Raw genomic sequence first — 19,327 nt, forward strand, 5'->3', positions numbered from 1 at the left:
TCAATGTGTGGGGGCACCGGTTAGTTGAGGTAATATGTACATGTAGGTAGAGTTATTAAAGTGACTATGCATAGATAATAACAGAGAGTAGCAGCAGAGTAAAAGAGGGGGGGGGGGCAATGCAAATAGTCTGAGTAGCCATTTGATTAGATGTTCAGGAGTCTTATGGCTTGCGGGTAGAAGCTGTTTAGAAGCCTCATGGACCCAGACTTGGCGCTCCGGTACCGCTTGCCGTGCGGTAGCAGAGAGAACATTCTATGACTGGGGTGGCTGGAGTCTTTGACAATTTTTAGGGCCTTCCTCTGACACTGCCTGGTATAGAGGTCCTGGATGGCAGGGAGCTTGGCCCCAGTGATGTACTGGGCCGTACACACTACCCCCTGTAGTGCCTTGTGGTCGGAGGCCGAGCAGTTGCCGTACCAGGCAGTGATGCAACCAGTCAGGATGCTCTTGATGTTGCAGCTGTAGAACCTTTTGAGGATCTGAGGACCCATGCCAAATCTTTTCAGTCTACATGTTGCACACACCTGGACCTGGTCCAGAAAGACAACAATAGTCTGAATGTAGACAATATGAATGGGTGTGTGTGACCTATCCTCTCAATTGTTGATAATATTAAAGTATTCCTTCATTCGCATTACCTTAGTGATGTGAACAAAACAGCCTACATGAGTCAAAAAGAACACCAAAATATAATCGTATTACATACAGTGCTTACAGCCACCTTATCCACCAACTCAAATAGTTTTCATTCTGTTGCTATCATAAAGAAATATTGGAGTAATATTGTCTGTAGTCTACAAAATCTGGGGGCCAAAGAGACGTAGAGACAACCTTCGGCAGGAACATACCTTGAAAAGCCGGCGTCAGGACCATGCGGCGTTCATCAGGCAGATGCAGGCTCTCCGTGTGCCCCATGCGCCACAATCCTCCAAGCATCGTTTCGTGCATTGTAACCTGCATTCATAAAAACCCTATCACCACCAAGAAGCAAAGCAGCCTCTACTGCTAGCTGCCTTTCAGTTTATTTTCCTCCTGGAAAAGTAGCCGGCAAAGCAGTCCAAGTGAACGAAAATGGCCAGAAGTGATAGGCAGAAAAGAGAGTTGAAGAGCGAATATGTGTTTTTGGACTCCGAAACGTCTATGGATCGGCAAGATTTTGATATGTCTAGTTGCTCTATCAATGACGTCTTCAACTCCAGAGACTGCGCTTCTTCTCCATTGAGTCAGATTGATACTTTTCTGAAAAACGTTCAAGTTTTGCTGGAAGCAGCAAGTTTTATCGAGAACGCCGAGAGGAAGGATGGAAGTAAGTTTATTTTGTGTAACGGTTTCCCCCCCAGTAATATTCAGGGAAACAAGAGTTTCATTGTCAACAGACGCGAGACAACAAAGGGCTGAGTTCATTCAACTGATCTACTTATTATTCTCATGCATGTATTATTATGCACTCGCACTGATATTGCACTGCACTAATAGCCTAATATTATGAATGTATTACGTTATCTATTACTTTCCCTGTAGCCTAGATTTCTGATATGATTAAGATATATTTATTTTTGTTGGTTGTACGTTTTTCTATCCCGCAAAGCATAATTTGCTTTGCACCTGCTCACTGGAACAATTTCATAATTTAGCCTAAATTCCTATTTCACCATATAGGCCAGGCCACCGACAAAGCCTAGATTGATTAAACCCCACAATGGTTTTGGGTGTGGGTGCACAGAACATTGTATTGGCCACTACTTTGAGATTAGATAAATCTGAGCACAGCATCGCAGCGCCCTCCAACTCATTTTTGGGTGACGTCATAGTGCCCCCGCATCCTTCTCTGTAGCCTAAACAGCTCGATTGTTAGGGGGGAGAGATAGGCCTATTGTTAGATGTTTGCACATATTTCAAATAGGATGCTTTTTCTTACTATTTTGACGCTAGCCTAGAGCACCTGGTTTCAGTTGTATTGCTTTATATTTCTGTTCATTTTGACATAGTTTCACAATCTGTAAATCTCAATCTCAAGATGATTTTCTTGAATAGATGCTTGCCTACTTTATTCGATTTTTAAAATAAAAAATACTTTCTTTTTACACTATTTATGTATCAAGTCATTGCAAAAAGTGTAATATAATAAAGAAGTTTCAAAGTTACAGAAAATGTATTACTATTCTCTTATTATCTAATAAATAATGAGATCTTTCGTGCAACATTTTCATCTCTTCTTTTTTCCTACCCGATTGTTGTTGCTTCCTGATACTTGCGGGTTTTCCACATGGCGCGAAATCCCTTTGTGATTGGTCAAGTGCAAGTTCGCATGAGATGCCTGTCACAAGGTATCACCAATCGAGCGTCTCCTTTGCGGTGATGTAATTTGTTGCTGGGCCTGGCTTCAGTCGGCCGGTACACCCCCACTCTGGTGTTGATTCATGGGACTTGCAGTCTTTTTTGCCAGAAATTAATGCGAGAAGCGATATGATCATCGAGAATAGCATACTGACCGGGTTTCAACTACAGTCCAGTGAACAATATTCATGTTTGATGTATTTGGTCTGGAGTGATCAGTAACCCATTCCTGCTTTTAAACCTATTATAGGACAGCTAATAACGTCTTATAACAATGTAATAACATAGGAGTATCAGGCTATTAAAATAGGGCTTATTCATATCATTTAGTCGCTTTCCTTTAAATTTCCAATTAAAAGTAATTATTTCAATAACATGAAACGTTGTACGTGGACAGTAGCACCTTGCAAAGTTTCATAGCAGCCATAGCATAAGGGTCATATTTTCAGCGTCGAGATCAGTAGAATAAAGACTACATATCCCATAAAGCTTTGCGTCGAGACCAGCCCCCAGTTTCTGCTGGGTCTCAGCCCCTCAGCTGTGGAGCGAGGTAAACAAACTGGGAGGAGTGAGCACAGGCAGCAGCAGGGACTTTTCAGGCTTTGGGTGGAAATTTTATATTAATTTTTATACCATTTGTAACTGTTTTTCCTGAATACTTTGAATACTTTGCCACACTCGTTTTTCGATTTTTGAAACGGCTGAAAACCTGAATCACTACCTGTGTTGCATATTAAAACTGGGCTGATTTTTTTCGACAGGGCTTTTAATTACAGAGCCAGCAAACAAAATAGCTGACAAGACATTCATGAAGTAACGTTTTGTGTTATACTCAACGAGGAACAATTATTCCGATTTTGGATCGTGAACCGCAATACTACCTGTCTTTGAAATAGTATCAGAAGTTGTAGAAACGTTTAGCTAACGTTCGCTAGCTCCAGCAGAATGACGGCAGTGCAGTTGATGAACATCCAGAGGTTGTTGGAAGCGGCAGAATATCTTGATAGAAAGGAGAGAGGTATGCAAAATAAAAACACGTTACACATTTGTGGTTAGTTTAATTTGATTATGTAGGTTAATTTGTGTCATTTCAGAGTTTTAAATAATTTGCTTGTCATGTTTGACAACTTCAAAATACACCACAGACAAATGTAGCTAGGCTATGTAAGTGTTCTGTGTGTGTTGATGCTGTTTTCAAGCGTCATCACCGAAAAACAAACGATTCATGCCGTTAACGGTAGATGTGTGGGTGGTATGAGTTGCCCCATATATTCAGATGATCTAGCACCAACATTGTATATATTTTTCCCGTTGTTTACAAAATGTTGCATATGGCGGGGGACGGTCCAACTCGCCCTAACCACAATTTTATTTCAACAGAGTGTGAACACGGATATGCATCGACGTTTCCGTCGTCAATTCAGAACACGAACTACCAGAGGCAAAATAAATTTCGAAACAAGAAGTTCCACAATAACCATAACAGGTAAGAAAAACTGCACGTGTGTTGAACAATAACTTCAAGCAGGCATGCGATGCCAATGTGTTATTAGCCTGGGTATGTATGTTGATCTAAACAAATGAATTAACTGTCATTCAGTTGACTTTCTCTATAATAAGCTGAATGACCAATAACAATGCTGCCATAATGTGATATCACTCGACTGTCAGTGCAACGTTGTAGCCTAACTGCTGGTTAAACAAGCCTAGATGTGGTTGCCACAACACCACTTGAGTGTCTTAACCTATTTCTGCCCTCTGTCACAGCATGTAAGCTCACTTATAGAACATCATGGCATGTTATAAGCAGGAGTTAACATATATTCAGAGAAATTGTCCAAGCATAAAATATACACGTGGATTAAAAACCGTGCAGCCTACAGAGAATGAATGTTAGGGCACTCTTTGCTTGGGGTATGGGGTAGCGCTGGCAGCACCAGCTGCTATCATCAGCTGATTGTCAAACTGATGGAGGTTAGGGACTGGGAGAAAGTTGCAGATGGAGATGGAAAAACAGACGAACACCACAGGGTTTTAAATGATTTTATGTACAAAACAAATCATACTTGGTTATAATACAATCGTTATTACAGTCTTACAACTGTTTGCCATTTTACAGTGTTGAAACATTTGTTAATTCTATATGTTGCTATACTCTTCCCAAGCTATAATATTTGGTTAGTTTTGTCCCCAACCCTGAAGGGAAAAAGCTCCTATTTGCTGCTGGTGTTGTATGCAGGCAGGCTGGTGTTGTATGCAGGCACGAGCAAGGTGAATACATAGAACCTTTTAAAAGACTGTCGATGTGGCTTTATGATTTTTTCCCCCATTTGTATGTGTAATCTCATTATAATTTAATGCAGTTTAATCTAATGTATAAATGTTAGCCTGTACTTCAATAGCCAATCTATTTGAGAATGACATTCTACAGAGAGCCTTAGACGAGATTGATACTGCTGCACGTAATGCTCTTTCAGAGGAAAATGCATTGACGACTAGAGGCTGTATAGACTATAATAGCGTAAGGTGGTGTTTTCAGTTAAGAACATGGACAGACTAATGTCCTCTACTTATACATCTATCTTACCATGGACAGACAGCCACGATTCAATCCTACTGAGAGACTGAGAGCCTTTTTCATCTTGAACGTGAGAGGAATGAAAAACAGGAACAAACATTTGACTCCCAGCTATAGTGTAGCCTAGTTATGCATGGCAACGATAGTGATCAGATTGGCTCCGGTCTGTGTGTGGCCAAGTAAGGCCTCCTCATCTGTAGCATGTTGAGGCTTATAGGTGATGGGCTTATCTCACTCTCTCTGTTCCTCTTTCACCCTATACAGCAGGGACATGTTTATCTCATCTTTGTGTGTGTGTGTGTGTGTGCGGGGCAGGGATCCTCCATTCCTCCATTCAAGTCATCTGCATCTGTTGAGCTATAGCTACAGACATTCTGATCACTCTCTGATAGCTGATTTGATGTGTCCTGTAACCTACTGTAGAGGGTTATTATACGCCATTGTCTACTGTATAGGCTAGTGCAGCATTTCCCAAACTGGGTCCTCGGGACCTCAAGGGGTGCACGTTTTGGTTTCTGCCCAAACACTACAAAGCTTGATGATGAGTAGGTTATTTGAATCAGCTGTGTAGTGCCAGGGTTTGGTGTTTACCTTGGGAAACCCTGGGCCAGTGTGTTTACTAGTGCTAACCCATATAGGAGATCTAGGTCTATCTGGCTTGATCTCGTTTACAAAGAGCCACTCCAGGCCTCCATATAAAGATGTACTGTGGGTTTGTTGGTTGAGCCTTCCTCTATGGGGTGGCTGCTGCAGACCAGGGTTCAGATACTATTTGAAGTGTTTCAAGTAGTTTTAGAGTTTGCTCTAACCTGCTTTGAGTAAGGATGGGCATTTGAAATGATTTCACTATTCAAATAATATCATGATTTTTTGGGTGGGCGATATCCGGATAGTCGAAATTCAAAATAATCTTGACCAATGATGCATAATGCCACAACAGCAGACAGTGCACAGTTGTTTTCAGGGTGCTGTTTTGTTTTTTGTTGGCTAACAGTAGCCTAGGTTAACAGTAGCCTAGGTTAACAGTAGCCTAGGTTAACAGTAGCCTAGGTTAACAGTAACCTAGGTTAACAGTAGCCTAGGTTAACAGTAGCCTAGGTTAACAGTAGCCTAGGTTAACAGTAGCCTAGGTTAACAGTAGCCTAGGTTAACAGTAGCCTAGGCCAACAACAACAGTGGAAGAGAAGTCTGATGCTCGCCATCATAGAAATGATACTGTGTTGTGTATTGATCTCGGTCGTGTCTGGTGGACCCTCCGTTGGTGCGTGACGGGCTGGGATGTCACTGATTCAGACTGTTGCTAGTCAGCCGCTGGCCACCATTAGAACAACTCAATAGCAGCAGACACAGTTTCTCTGCACCCCTTTAATAGCTCTCCATCGTTTTTTTTTTATAGGGGAGAAATAAACTCGCAGGAGCATAAAGTTTTAGCGTTGTGTACGAGAAGGCTTTGTACAGTTTATGAGCTGAGCTGTAAATTGTGTGGTATTTCCACAAATAAATGGAGTCAGGCTCCTGGCTCCTGGCTGGCTCCTGGCTGGCTGGTGGACTATAGGCTCTATAGATAAAAACGGTTTAGATGAATCAAGATACTCTTGTGTGTGTGTGGTGGGTGTAGGTTGTGTGTCTAGGAGTGTGTGTGTAGCCTAACACGCCGAGCCCAGCACGGTTGATTATTTCTACCACAGAGTTGCAAAATGTTTTGGGTGAGGATGACGTTTTTCTACATAATTATTTAAAGTTTGCACAGGAAATTGGTTACATCTTAGGTCTTGCTCGGCAATGATGGCCGGCTTAGCAGAGACCGGGTTCCCTGGTCCTGTTAATGAGAAATGACTGTCACAGTTCAGTTGTTGACCCAGTCTTGCATACATAATAAGCACAAGAGCAACAACGGTGGTAATGTATTCTAATGGAGACATATGGTATTTTTATTTACATCAATAATTAAACATAAAAAAAAAGGATTTGGAGTCGCTCTGAAGAGGCGCCAACTCCCAGAATCCCTTGTAACCTGGCAGCGTCTTTTTTCCTCCCACTCTGTCTTTCTCCTTCCTCTCTTCCGCGCTCATCCCTTGTTCCCTGTAGCAGAACAGCGAGCTATCCAATCAGGTCAGCTTCTGCAGGCGGAGGCCATTTTTTTTGGTGTGAAAATTTTGCGACTGTAATAGTCCCCCTCCAATAAAGAGAAGTGCCTATATGACCTGGGAACCAATAAATGGTTCCTCCCTGCGGTGAGTGGGTTGAGGAGCTGAGGAGGAGTTTGTTTAAAAAGACACACACACACACACACACTGGGCGGGCAGGCAGGCCATTTAGGCCGAGGCAGGAGGGCCTGATTATCTTCAGTGTGTTGCCATACAAAGAGGCTCTTAGGGGACCAGCTGAATCACTTTGCATTATTAACACAGCACTGAGTCTGAGGCCTGGACTGACACACACACACACACACACACACACACACACACACACACACACACACACACACGCACACACACACACGCACACGCACACGCACACGCACACACACACACACACACACACGCCACACTCTCAGGCAGCCATATACATGGGGCAACATGGGCTATGCACTGTTGGAGGAAGAGGAGGTTGAAGTGTGTGACGATACAGGCCCTTGGTATGGGACTGAAGCCTGGCCGGGCGTATCGACCAAACTCACAATTCATAGTGCACACTGACTCTCAGGCACGGTCTTGGTATGGTACATCACAGTACAGCTGGTCTGTGTGTGTGTTGTTGGTTTGTACACTACTTCTCATTTGGGATTAATTGATCAGTCCTATTCATTCTAATCAGACCAAGTCAAAGTGAGTGCAGTATGCCACCAATATACTGTCGCTCTCAACTGAATCCGTGGCTGGTTGTTAAAATAGATAGGCCTATTGACTTTTGAATTGAAGCTTTTTTAATTATTGGATGTGTTGAAATGTCACAGGTCTTTGCGATGTGTTGGTTCCTTGGTTAACAAGTTCCTTTCTTGTTTTTCCTGTTTGCAGGTCTACACATAATGAGTTGGAGAAGAATAGGTGAGTTGGTCTTTCATTTTCATACTTAATAGACTTAAAACAAAAAGTAAACTTGTCCAAATCTGTACTGAAAAGTCAAACTAGCCCCTCAAATTGCACTGCAAAAGCGCTTGCTCTTAGCTTGCCAGTTTGGAGCTTTCCACCAGGCAACTTTACCCAGCAACAGGTTATTAAAACCAAAAGTAAGATTTGATCTAGTTCCTCTTAATCTAAGGACATTTCCTCCCTCTCCTATACTCCGCCTCTCTCTCTCTCTCTCTCTCTGCCCTCTCTTTCTCCCTTTCTCTCTCTCTGTGTTGTCTCTATCTCTGCCCTTTCTCTCTCTCAATCTCTCTGCCCTCTCTCTCTTTCTGCCCTCCCTCCCCCTCTCTCTCTCTCTGTCCTCTCTCTCTCTCTGTCCTCTCTCTCTCTCTCTCTTCTCTCCCTCCTCCTCTCTCTATGTTGAGTCTCCACTGTACAGTACATTGGGTTATGCAATGGGGCCATTGGTAAGGGCTTTGAGTTACACAGTTACAGCCAGGCAGGGCAGGGTAGGGTGCAAGCACAGCAGACTGGGCCTGAAACCAGAGGCATTTTCAGTGTCTCAAATGGCACCCTATTCCCTATAAAGTGTAATACTTTTCATCTGGCCCCATAGGGCACTATATAGGGAACAAGGTACAATTTAGTCCCTGGTCAAAAACAGTGAACTGCATAGTAAATAGGGTGCCATTTCAGACACACCCAGGGTTTCATGGTTGCTTTGTACAGACAGAACACAGTGGATCCTTAGAAGCCCTTATCAGATTTGGAGTTGAACCACCCACTTTGGAGTGTTTAGGCTTCATCAATCGCCTGAGAGGAGAGGAAGGTCTGGAAGGGTTCACCTGGAAACCATCAATAATACGAGGCGAGACTGCGAAGGATTTCTGGTAAAAACAAGCCCACTCATCTCATAATGTAGCCGCAAGCAATCCGTTTAATTACATACCACCTCCTTATTTATTTTGTGACTTTTCTAAATGACAGGGACATTGGGAGAGGAGATGTGTTGGTTGACCAATAGTTAAACAGACATGGTTATGATGTGGTATCATCTCATGACTGTCCTGTGTTCTAGTGATACCATGGCATCCTACCATCCTGCCATCCTGCCACAGAGACTGGTTCTGGCAGATAGTGCCCACATGGTTTTGCATCGTCAGTGCTGACGCAGCGTGTGGCCCTGGTGGCTCTGTGTGGGTTGTGGCCGAGATAAGTGATGAGGAGACGTACAGATGTAGGATCTTCATTTGAGCCAGTTTGCTACAGCAGGAAAATGTGAATGAATATGTGGATTATAATTAATGGATGTTTTGTAGGGGAAATCAAGTTTGAAATGTCAAAGTGGAAATGACAAAGTTAAGAAGCCTTTTTAAACCTCAAATACACTACAAGTAAAAAAAATCGAATAAAAAAGGAAAGATCTCCTACGACAGGGTGGTTATTCATGGAACAGTCGTAATCCGGCCCTTTAAGAAAAAACATTCAAAAATCTGAATATAACTTCTAAACCCTAGATTTGCATGCTGTAAGCAAATAGCGTACTTGATATGTCACGGCCTACTAAGCCCATTTGGCAGTGAATTGTCCAAGCCAGCCCTGCTGCACTCTGGATTCAAGAGTGGAACACTTACCAGTTCCATTTTGTCAAGTTTATCAAACGGACTAGTTCCATTCCATTCTTCTTGCTACCGCAGCAGGCTGGTGAGGTGATAACCCTGTAGTGACAGAGCCGTGCGGCAGACAGAGATGACAGGGTAGAAGATGAAATGGATCTGAAACCCAGAAACCACATTCCAGATGCTCACATACCGTAGCAACAGCCTCCACCGCCACCAGACTAGATAACGCCTCGATTTCACCCTCTTTGATTAGTTAGCTGCCTCTTATAAACCAGTTTCACTCATACATGCAGACGTGAAATTATAGACTACTGCATTAGAGCTACAGTTTAAGCTGGTTGGTTCAGCTTGTTTGTTAGGGTATGCTGGGTGCTTCCCAAAACGTCAGGTAACATTACACAAAACAAATAGTACCTAAAACAAATTATAAACTGGGTGGTTTGAGCCCTGTATACTGATTGGCTGAAAGCCGAGGTACAGTTGAAGTCGGAAGTTTACATACACTTAGGTTGGAGTCATTAAAATCGTTTTTCAACCATTTCTTGTTAACAAACTATAGTTTTGACAAGTCGGTTAGGACATCTACTTTGTCCATGACACAAGTAATTTTTCCAACAATTGTTTACAGACATTAACTTCAAACTGACTGCCTCTTTGCTTGACATCATGGGAAAATCAAAAGAAATCAGCCAAGACCCCAGAAAAAAATTGTAGACCTCCACAAGTCTGGTTCATCCTTGGAAGCAATTTCCAAACACCTGAAGGTACCACGTTCATCTCGATAAACAATAGTACGCAAGTATAAACACCCTGGGACCACGCAGCCGTCATACCGCTCAGGAAGGAGACGCGTTCTGTCTCCTAGAGATGAACGAACTTTCGTGTGAAAAGTGCAACTCAATCCCAGAACAACAGCAAAGGACCTTGTGAAGATGCTGGAGGAAACAGGTACAAAAGTATCTATATCCACAGTAAAATTAGTCCTATATCGACATAACCTGAAAGGCCGCTCAGCAAGGAAAAAGCCACTGCTCCAAAACGAGCAAAAAGGCCTACAAACCTGACTCAGTTACACCAGCTCTGTCAGGAGGAATGGGCCAAAATTCACCCAACTTATTGTGGGAAGCTTATGGAAGGCTACCCAACACGTTTGACCCAAGTTAAACAATTTAAAGGCAATACTACCAAATACTAATTGAGTGTATGTAAACTTCTGACCCACTGGGAATGTGATGAAAGAAATAAAAGCTGAAATAAATCATTCTCTCTACTATTATTCTGACATTTCACATTCTTAAAATAAAGTGGTGATCCTAACTGACCTAAGCCAGGGATTGTTTACTTACATTAAATGTCAGGACTTGTGAAAAACTGAGATTAAATGTATTTGGCTAAGGTGTATGTAAACTTCCGACTTCAACTGTATATCAGACCGTATGACAAAACCTTAATTTTTACTGTTCTAATTACATTGGTAACCAGTTTATAATAGCAATAAGGCACCTCAGGGCTTTGTGATATATGGCCAATATCCCATGGTTAGGGGCTGTATTGTCCATATATCACACCTCCTCAGGCCTTATTGCTTAATTAAACCATTTGATTGTTTGTTTTTGGGGTGCTTCCTTGCTAGAGTAGTATGTCAATTAGCATTTTGCTAACCAAATAGCCTAGCCCCTAATGCACCACTTAGTATTCTACTAACCAAACCCTACCATTAGCTTGTTTGCTATGCGTGATGCTAGGCTAAGTATTGTATGTACGGTATTCATGCTGCTAGTGAGGGATTCAATGACAGTAGTCCCTATTGAACCAGCTGAGTGTTCAACTGGCCATGTTGTTTTATGATGTCTCTGTTTATGGGTAATCAAGGCTTTTACTCTGGGACATAAATCTAGAGATACCGCCTCTCTCACCCCTCCCTATTCATTTCAGATTGTGTATCAGGCCAATAATACACCAGACAATAATAAAAACTCCCTAAATGATATTGGTGCTGGTGGTCGGGCGTCTCTAGACTGCTGCTGATGAAATGATATTTAGTTTTTACGCTCTACACTTTATGACAACGGGTTGTGCAAACAGACTCTCAAACACCTTTCAGCAAACAGATGTCTGTGGTGTATTAAGGGTACAATCTGCAATATTTACTGCAGTTCAATTGCCATTTCAATTACCCAGTACCCATTGATTCTTGAAGTGGTCAGGGCTGCAATAGGAATGGCTGAAATAGGAATTCAGGGTTGTCCCTTTGCACTCATCTTTTCCCCATTGTGTCTGTCCATCCGCCCGTCCGCCCGCCCGCCCCCCTTGTCTGGTAAGGATGTGCATCGTTCCCTTTCAAAGTGAATCGATACGTATCTAGATACATCGGCTCTGATACAGGAATTCTATGTTTTATTTTGAAACACTTTGTTGGGATTGAAGAGAGAACGATACGATACACTAACATTTCCATTCTAAATTCAAATCTGCTGCTGATGGAGCTCATGAGCTGAGCCTCTCTGAGCTGGATCTGTGTGTGTGTGTGTGTGTGTGTGTGTGTGTGTGTGTGTGTGTGTGTGTGTGTGTGTGTGTGTGTGTGTGTGTGTGTGTGTGTGTGTGTGTGTGTGTGTGTGTGTGTGTGTGTGTGTGTGTGTGTAAATGATGTATGTCTATGGTGTATACTATGTAGGCCCCTGATCTGAGCCATAAGGGAGACTAGGCGTCTACCACCCCACTATCAGATTAGGGGGGTAATGTGTTTTTTGTACCATCACTTTGTTTGAGTTTGTAATGTAAAATCTCCAAATCCAATGGTTTTCAGTGAGTTTCTTTTCTCCTTCCGCAGATGAGATTTGTGTCTCCGGTAACTTGCTTCTATTCTGGTTAAACACAACTTTCAACAGTGCATAGATAACAATAACCTAGCAAATTCCACAGGTTGTCACGCAACTAATAAAGCCTAATGTTTGAGCAAGATCAGGAACAGCCGTCTACCTGGCGCTGGTCAGCACTCCAAGCTGGGCGCAGCGAGCAGTTTGACAAGGCTTGGTTGTTCTGCATGAAAAATAACTTGTAGGTCAATGACTGTCAACACAGTAACATGCTTAGTTTGACACTGAAGGAGAGGACGCATCAGTTGTCACAAAATATGAGAGGTCTTTTCAGAAGTTGAAAACTAATATGAGGAAAACATTGTAGTGAACCGGCGATTCGTTACGTTGGAATCCATTTTCTGACCGGTGAATGCCACATTTGGATCGGTCTTATCTTAATCATTTGAATCGGGAACGATGCGTATCGGTGACTTGTTACATCCCTGCTGCCTGGTGTTTGTTTTGACTGCTCACAGTCTGATAAGAATGGCCATGGCTCATTACCAGGGGACTTTGGAATGGTGTGGGACAGAACGACGGCTGCTTCTGTTGTCACGCTTTAAAAAAATGTGTCTGCATTTTTTGTGTCTGCTAGCGTTATATATTGGATAGCATGCATGTGACGTTCTGAACAACGCTGATGAAGCTTCTAATATAAAACTGCATATCACGGCATTGTTGAATACTCGTTTCTGATTGGCTTGAAGGGCATTCTAGAGTGTGCATTATTCCCCTATAACACACAGTATATCAGCACGGTAGTATGTAATGGCTATAGTTCATTCTTACATGTTCTATGTTTGAACTGTTTTCAAGCAAAAGTCACATTGAAAACATTATTGGCAATGTTGAATTCGATATTCATAATAGCAAGCTAGTTGGTTTAGTTAGCTTAATTACCAAGTCTATTTGTTTGGTTACCAAGGCAACTACTGTAGCTATCTAGTTAACTAAGCTACTTCAGTGGATGTTGAACACATTTCTACCTACAAATGAACACATTTGTAGCAGCAAATGTGTTAAATTCTAGCCATGGTATAAAAGAGGCAGTCAACTCTGGGCTCTATGCGTCCTCTGGAAAACAATGCAACTCCGTGGGAGGTCAGTTTCACTCCACTAGCTCCTAATGGAACACCTTCCACGACGTTCATTATTTTCCATTGGACGCATAGCCTCTCATTGATTATCCCTTACGCATTGCATTCAATTGAACATAACTTCAGAAGAACCTCATGTCTTCTCTCAGCTGAGTATTCAGAATGACTTTAGGGGAGCACAATGAGACACAATACCAAAGTCGTGACTTCATTTTGAAAGCTGTTTTTGTTTTTTGGCCCAGGCTTTAGTACTCTCACGTGCTCAGGCCTATATCCTTCATGGCGTGTGAGAGCATAGTTTGCCCCAATTCTCCTCCGACCATAGCAACAACAATACCCACCCCACCCTCCCTGTTGTCAGGCCTTGCAGCCAGGCCCAAACTGGACCCAGTTGGGCTTCATCCCAAATGGCAACATATTCCCTATATAGGGCACTACTTTTGACCAGTACCCTATTGGCTCTGGTAAAAAGCAGTGCACTAAATAGGGAATAGGGTGCGATTTGGGACACACTTGTTCCTAGCCAACCAACGTGATTCCTTGTAAGCTTTTCTTGGCTCAGAAAAGCAGCTTAAGGGACTTGATCTTTGGTCTGGCGAGCACAGCAGTGTCAGAGTGGAGCACAGCAGTGTCAGAGTGGAGCACAGCAGTGTCAGAGTGGAGCACAGCAGAGTCAGAGTGGAGCACAGCAGAGTCAGAGTGGAGCACAGCAGAGTCAGAGTGGAGCACAGCAGAGTCAGAGTGGAGCACAGCAGAGTCGGGTGCAGCACAGCAGAGTCAGGGTGCAGCACAGCAGAGTCAGGATGGAGCACGCATATGTGCTGGGGGCTGGAGCACTTTCCCCTCTGGTCAGCCAGAGCTGCTACGCTAGGCGAGGCTATGCTAACCGCTAACTTCTATTTTGGTAAAAGAGTTCATTAGCCGTTTCTAGCAGTTAGCATTAGCAAAGCTAACAAAGTTATATTCTGTTATAGGAGTTAGTTAGCAGTTAGCATAGTGTAGCGTTAGCTGATCTGGCTGTGAGAGGGTGCAATAGTAACAGTAACTGTGTCAGGGTGAATAGAGACAGAGAACACCTGTCTCACGAAGGGCCTGACTCTGAATGACACATATTTAGCCAATCGCGTGCACTTATCCACTCACACACACAAACCTAGATGTACTGTGTTCACACAGTCCTACATCAGCTCATTACACACACAAACACACACACACACACACACACACACACACACACACACCGTGGAGGAGACATCCTCGTTACGCACGTCTTTCTGACTGCCCTACATTCTCCCTCTGCTGAGTCGCTCTGTAAGAACACGCTGGTTTAGTGAACACACACACACACACACACACACACCCTCCAGCTGGATTAGGTGCCGGACACTCGTCTTTTCTTACCTGACCTTTGACTCCGGATATCTTTCCACCTCCTTGTTGTGCCCTTACACAGGGATGTTTGTGTTTATACAGGATATTTGCATTAGCGCGTACAGCATTCCAAGATGTGCAGGATACGGGAGGGCCAGCTTGTTTAGGGATGACACACTGATGTTTGTTTAGAAGGATAGAAATAGAGCCGTGTGGTGATTGTTTTTGGGATATCTCCCTGATAAGGCTGTAAAAAGCTTTCAAATGACACAAATTGATACAGACAGTGCTTTCAATCAAATCAAATTTCTCCCTCTTTCGCCTTTTACCACAACTAATAAAACTCCTTATTTTATCAAGCACCCCGTAACGATAGTGGGTCACGCTTCTTGACAATCCAAACCCACATCCCAAGTGGCTGTTTAGTTGGAGTGTTCCAGGATGGAATGCACTAATGTTCCGTTCTCTCCGCTACTGCTGCTGCTGCTGCTAGTCTAGAAGTGTGTCCCAACTGGCACCCTATTCCCTATGGGCCTTGGTAGAAAGTAGTGCACTATATAGGGCATCGGGTGCTATTTGGGACGCACACTAGAGTAGCGTGTCAGTCGGTTAGCATTCCAGCTAACCAAATCATCCAGCCTTAAAGGAAGAACTAGAAGCCTGTTGGAAATGAACCACCTCAATAAATCTGTCTGGGGTCTATATTTAGACAGCTAGAGGGAAAATTGCTCAGTTTCCACCAATCATTGGTTTTTAAGGATTGTTGCCCTCCAATCAAAATGCGGTATCTTCTGACGACATCATATCCTTCCTGGTTGGTTTGCGTGGGCGGTGGAGTGTCATTGTTTACAGTTAGTGGTCCGGAACAGGGACAGAGCTAGCTTATAGGGTCCTGGGTTGGTGAACTACTGTATCTAGCCACTGTTACAAGGCAGGGTTAAGTGGATATGCTTTTAGGCTTTGAGGTGGGGGTGGGGAGACAGCTGTGTGTGTGTGTGTGTACAGTATTAACATAAACCAGAGTGAGATGAGAGAGGATAGCAGGGATAGCAGAAGGACAGTCGTGCCCCAGAAGCCAACATCTGGTTGGTTGGATGTCGGAGGGATCTCCCTTGGTTTTATCTGTTTCAGCCCAACGTGGTGTTTTAGGAAAGTAAAGCCTTCTGGGTATTGGAGTTTAATCTAAAGCTCCTCTGACCTCAGGTCACTGTAGAAGGGGGGTGGAGGCATGGGAAGACAGGGAGGCATGGGACGAGAGGGAGGGAGGGATGGATGGATGGGGAGTGATAGAGAAGAGAAAGAGATGAATGGATGGAAGAAGGGGAAGCAGGGAACGATAAAGGAAGGGATACGGGTCACCATGGAGGTAGGGATTGGGGAGGGAATGCCACACTTGTTTTGAGTAGTAAAGGGTTTGTGGACGCCAGAATCACATGATTCTGAGGTCATGTGATATAGGGGTCTGCTCTCTCTTTCTCTCATTCTCGCTCTCATTCTCTCTCTCCCGTCCCTCCCTCTATCTCCCCATCTCCCCTCTCTACCCCTCCATCCCTCTCTCCACCCCTCCATCCCTCTCTCCATCCCTCTCTCCAGTGGACCAGATTAAAAGCTACAGAGCAGAGTGATGTTAGGCACGTGTGAACTAATCCATGTGTTAGTGATGGGCCTGGCTGGCTTCAGCTCCAGCCCCTTAGTCCCAGTCTCACTGGGGCCCTGCCTGCTATAACCTCCTGGACACTGCACAGCTGGCATAGCCTGCATAACCCCCTCCTCTGCCTCTAGTCATCCCCCACTCTGACTATTTCTGACTCTCTCTCTCTCTCTCTCTCTCTCAGTTCAAAGGGCCAAAGCAAGTGACATAGACAATAAACAAGTATCTCTCTCTCTTTCACATGCCTACTTGTTTCTCTTTCTACAGGCTCTCTCTCTCTCTCTTTCACTCACTTGTTGTTTTACTGTACACCAGCTCTCTATCCCTTACATTCCACCCTCTCTCTTCTCTCGCCATGTTTCCTTCTCATCCCTCCCTCCCTGTCCGTGTTGCGCTGTTGCCATGCGTCATTGCAGATTCCTCTCTGTGGTTTGGCATGGGTTCAGTGGTTCAACAGGCGTGATGTGAAGTGGAACAGATCGACTACAGTGTATATCTGCCCGGCAATTATCCTACAATTGGATTTATTTACCAACCAGCCCTCTTCTGTGTGAGTGATGTGGTGCGGGGTTCCCTGATATTCCAGGTATCCCATGTTGATTCAACCCCTTTCCACACCAGCTGGTTTTGAACGGAGTTCCACTGTGGCTCCAGACTAAACAACCCAGTGGTTGTTGGGATGGATCCACAGGATGTGCTGCCCTCGACCAGCCAATCAAATCTCAAAGTAATGAAGAAGTCTAAAAAGGGAATGATTGATAGCCAAAAAAAGAGAGAGAGACACACAGGCACACACACACACACACACACACACACACACACACACACACACACACACACACACACACACACACACACACACACACACACACACACACACACACAGTGTACCATCATAACCACACACTCAAAGTGATAAATTCCACCTCCACAGAATAGCTATATTCCCAATGTTTCTCTGTCATTCCGACATGGAATTTGGGTCACCATCCGACTTAATTCCGAGAGGGAATTCCGACTCCCGAGACTTACTAATCAGTCTCTAAGATCCCCAGTGAGTGCAGTAGGCTGTAACACACTTCTACAGTGAACACATTCCACATTCCTTTCATTCTTCAGTGCTGTTTGTTACATATATAACAATTGCCTGTCAGTGAAGAACTCAAAAGGACGATTGTCCTCATAGGACGTCCCCGGCTCAGAAGAAGAAGACAGTGAAGGATGGATCTCTCTCTTTCTCTCATTTACTAAGTACCAGTCTAAGAGTCCCAGATCGTTTAGTTCTGTCAATAGCCAGCTAGACAGGCCTATTGGCTTAATGAGGGTTTTCACTATACAAGGATGTTGTCTATGTTATCTCAACCACTAAGAGCTGGAGCACTCTGTCTTTAGTAGCCCAGTTAAAGACGCAGCATTCCATACGTTTCTGTAGGCTTCAGATGCTAATTTCTGGACAGATTACACAGAGACGGACGAGTTAGATCTTTAATGACGGTCTCTCCCCCCTCTCTCTCTCTCTTTCTCCATCTCTTTTTTCCCCCTCTCTGTTTCTCCCCACCTCTCCCTCTCCCCACCTCTCCCTCCCCCGCTACTTATTGTAGCCCCCCCCCTTTCTCTCTCCCTACATCCATCCCTCTCTCCCATCTGTCCATGTTTTATAATAGAGAACAGAAAAGCGTCATCCAGTCCTTTAGTGTAAAGATGCCATTGGCAGGACAGGCCTATATTCGTCTGAGAGAGTAGTGCGTGTGTGTGTGCGCACGTGCGTGTGTGTGTTTAAGCCCAGAAACGTGGCAGATCACCACGTCACCACTCACCACTGAGTAAGATATTACAATCCACCGCTCGCCAGGAATATCAATGTATTTCTTTATTTACACTCACGTCTTAGCTGTCGCTCGGATTTACATCCAATTTGCTTTGAGGGGGGACAGTGACACTTCCTATTGTCCTATGGGAAGGTGGCTCTGTGTCCATCAGCTGTATGGTCTGTCATTGGCGGAGAATAAGTAGCCTTTTACTAGGGAATCAAATAAGGAATCCCAAAGTAATGAATTGAATCAAATAGAGCATAACAAGTTTCTTTTGCTCTTTGATAGTCATGGCAGTATGGTTCTTTAGGACATTCTGTTCCAATCATGTGGTTGCTACAAATAAAACATTTTAGAAACTGGGTGGTTCGAGCCCTGAATTCTGATTGGCTGACAGCTGTGTTATATCACACCGTATACCACGGGTATGACAAAACATGTGTTTTTCCTGCTCTAATTACGTTGGTAACCAGTTTATAATAGCAATAAGGCACCTCGGGTTTGTGGTATATGGCCAATATACCACGGCTAAGGCCTGTATCCAGGCACTCCGCGTTGCATCGTGCATTAAGAACAGCCCTTAGCCGTGGTATATTGGCCATATACCACACCCACTCGGGCCTTATTGCTTAAATATAGCATTGGAAAAGGTCAATCTATTACAGAACCTCGAAGTGACATTGACTGACTTCCTGGTGAGGTCGTCCTATGGGAAGGTGGTGATATGTTGTGATGATGGTGCTTTTGGGAGTTAACCATGTGGGAGCTACTACCATGTGCTTTAAGCATGGAGAACAAACCGTCCGTTAGGCTACGTGACCTATTGAGTCAGTCAGTTGGTCAGGTGCTGCTGGTACAACATGTGACCTGCACCATAGCAGTCACCACGTGACAGCACAGTGAGCGGTCGGCCTAAATGAAAGAGAAGGAG

The 19,327-nt window shown here is 43.9% G+C and overlaps 1 protein-coding gene across 2 annotated transcripts in view; it reads left to right on the forward strand.

Moving 5' to 3' along the window:
• The first annotated feature begins 949 nt into the window (after positions 1-949).
• Positions 950-19,327, forward strand: part of LOC106564473 (max-interacting protein 1) — a 37,922-nt gene continuing 19,544 nt past the window's right edge. The window contains exons 1-3 of one of the 2 annotated variants that reach the window (XM_045691036.1): positions 950-1,309; positions 3,721-3,826; positions 7,936-7,965. In XM_045691036.1, the coding sequence (XP_045546992.1) occupies positions 1,075-1,309; positions 3,721-3,826; positions 7,936-7,965 (371 nt within the window). In that variant the 5' untranslated portion in view covers positions 950-1,074. Of the gene's footprint in view, positions 1,310-2,876; positions 3,359-3,720; positions 3,827-7,935; positions 7,966-19,327 lie in introns of those variants that run through there. The other variant, XM_045691037.1, reaches the window with a different exon arrangement.

The sequence above is a fragment of the Salmo salar genome, chromosome ssa12 (assembly GCF_905237065.1).
Source record: "Salmo salar chromosome ssa12, Ssal_v3.1, whole genome shotgun sequence".
NCBI lineage: Eukaryota > Metazoa > Chordata > Actinopteri > Salmoniformes > Salmonidae > Salmo > Salmo salar.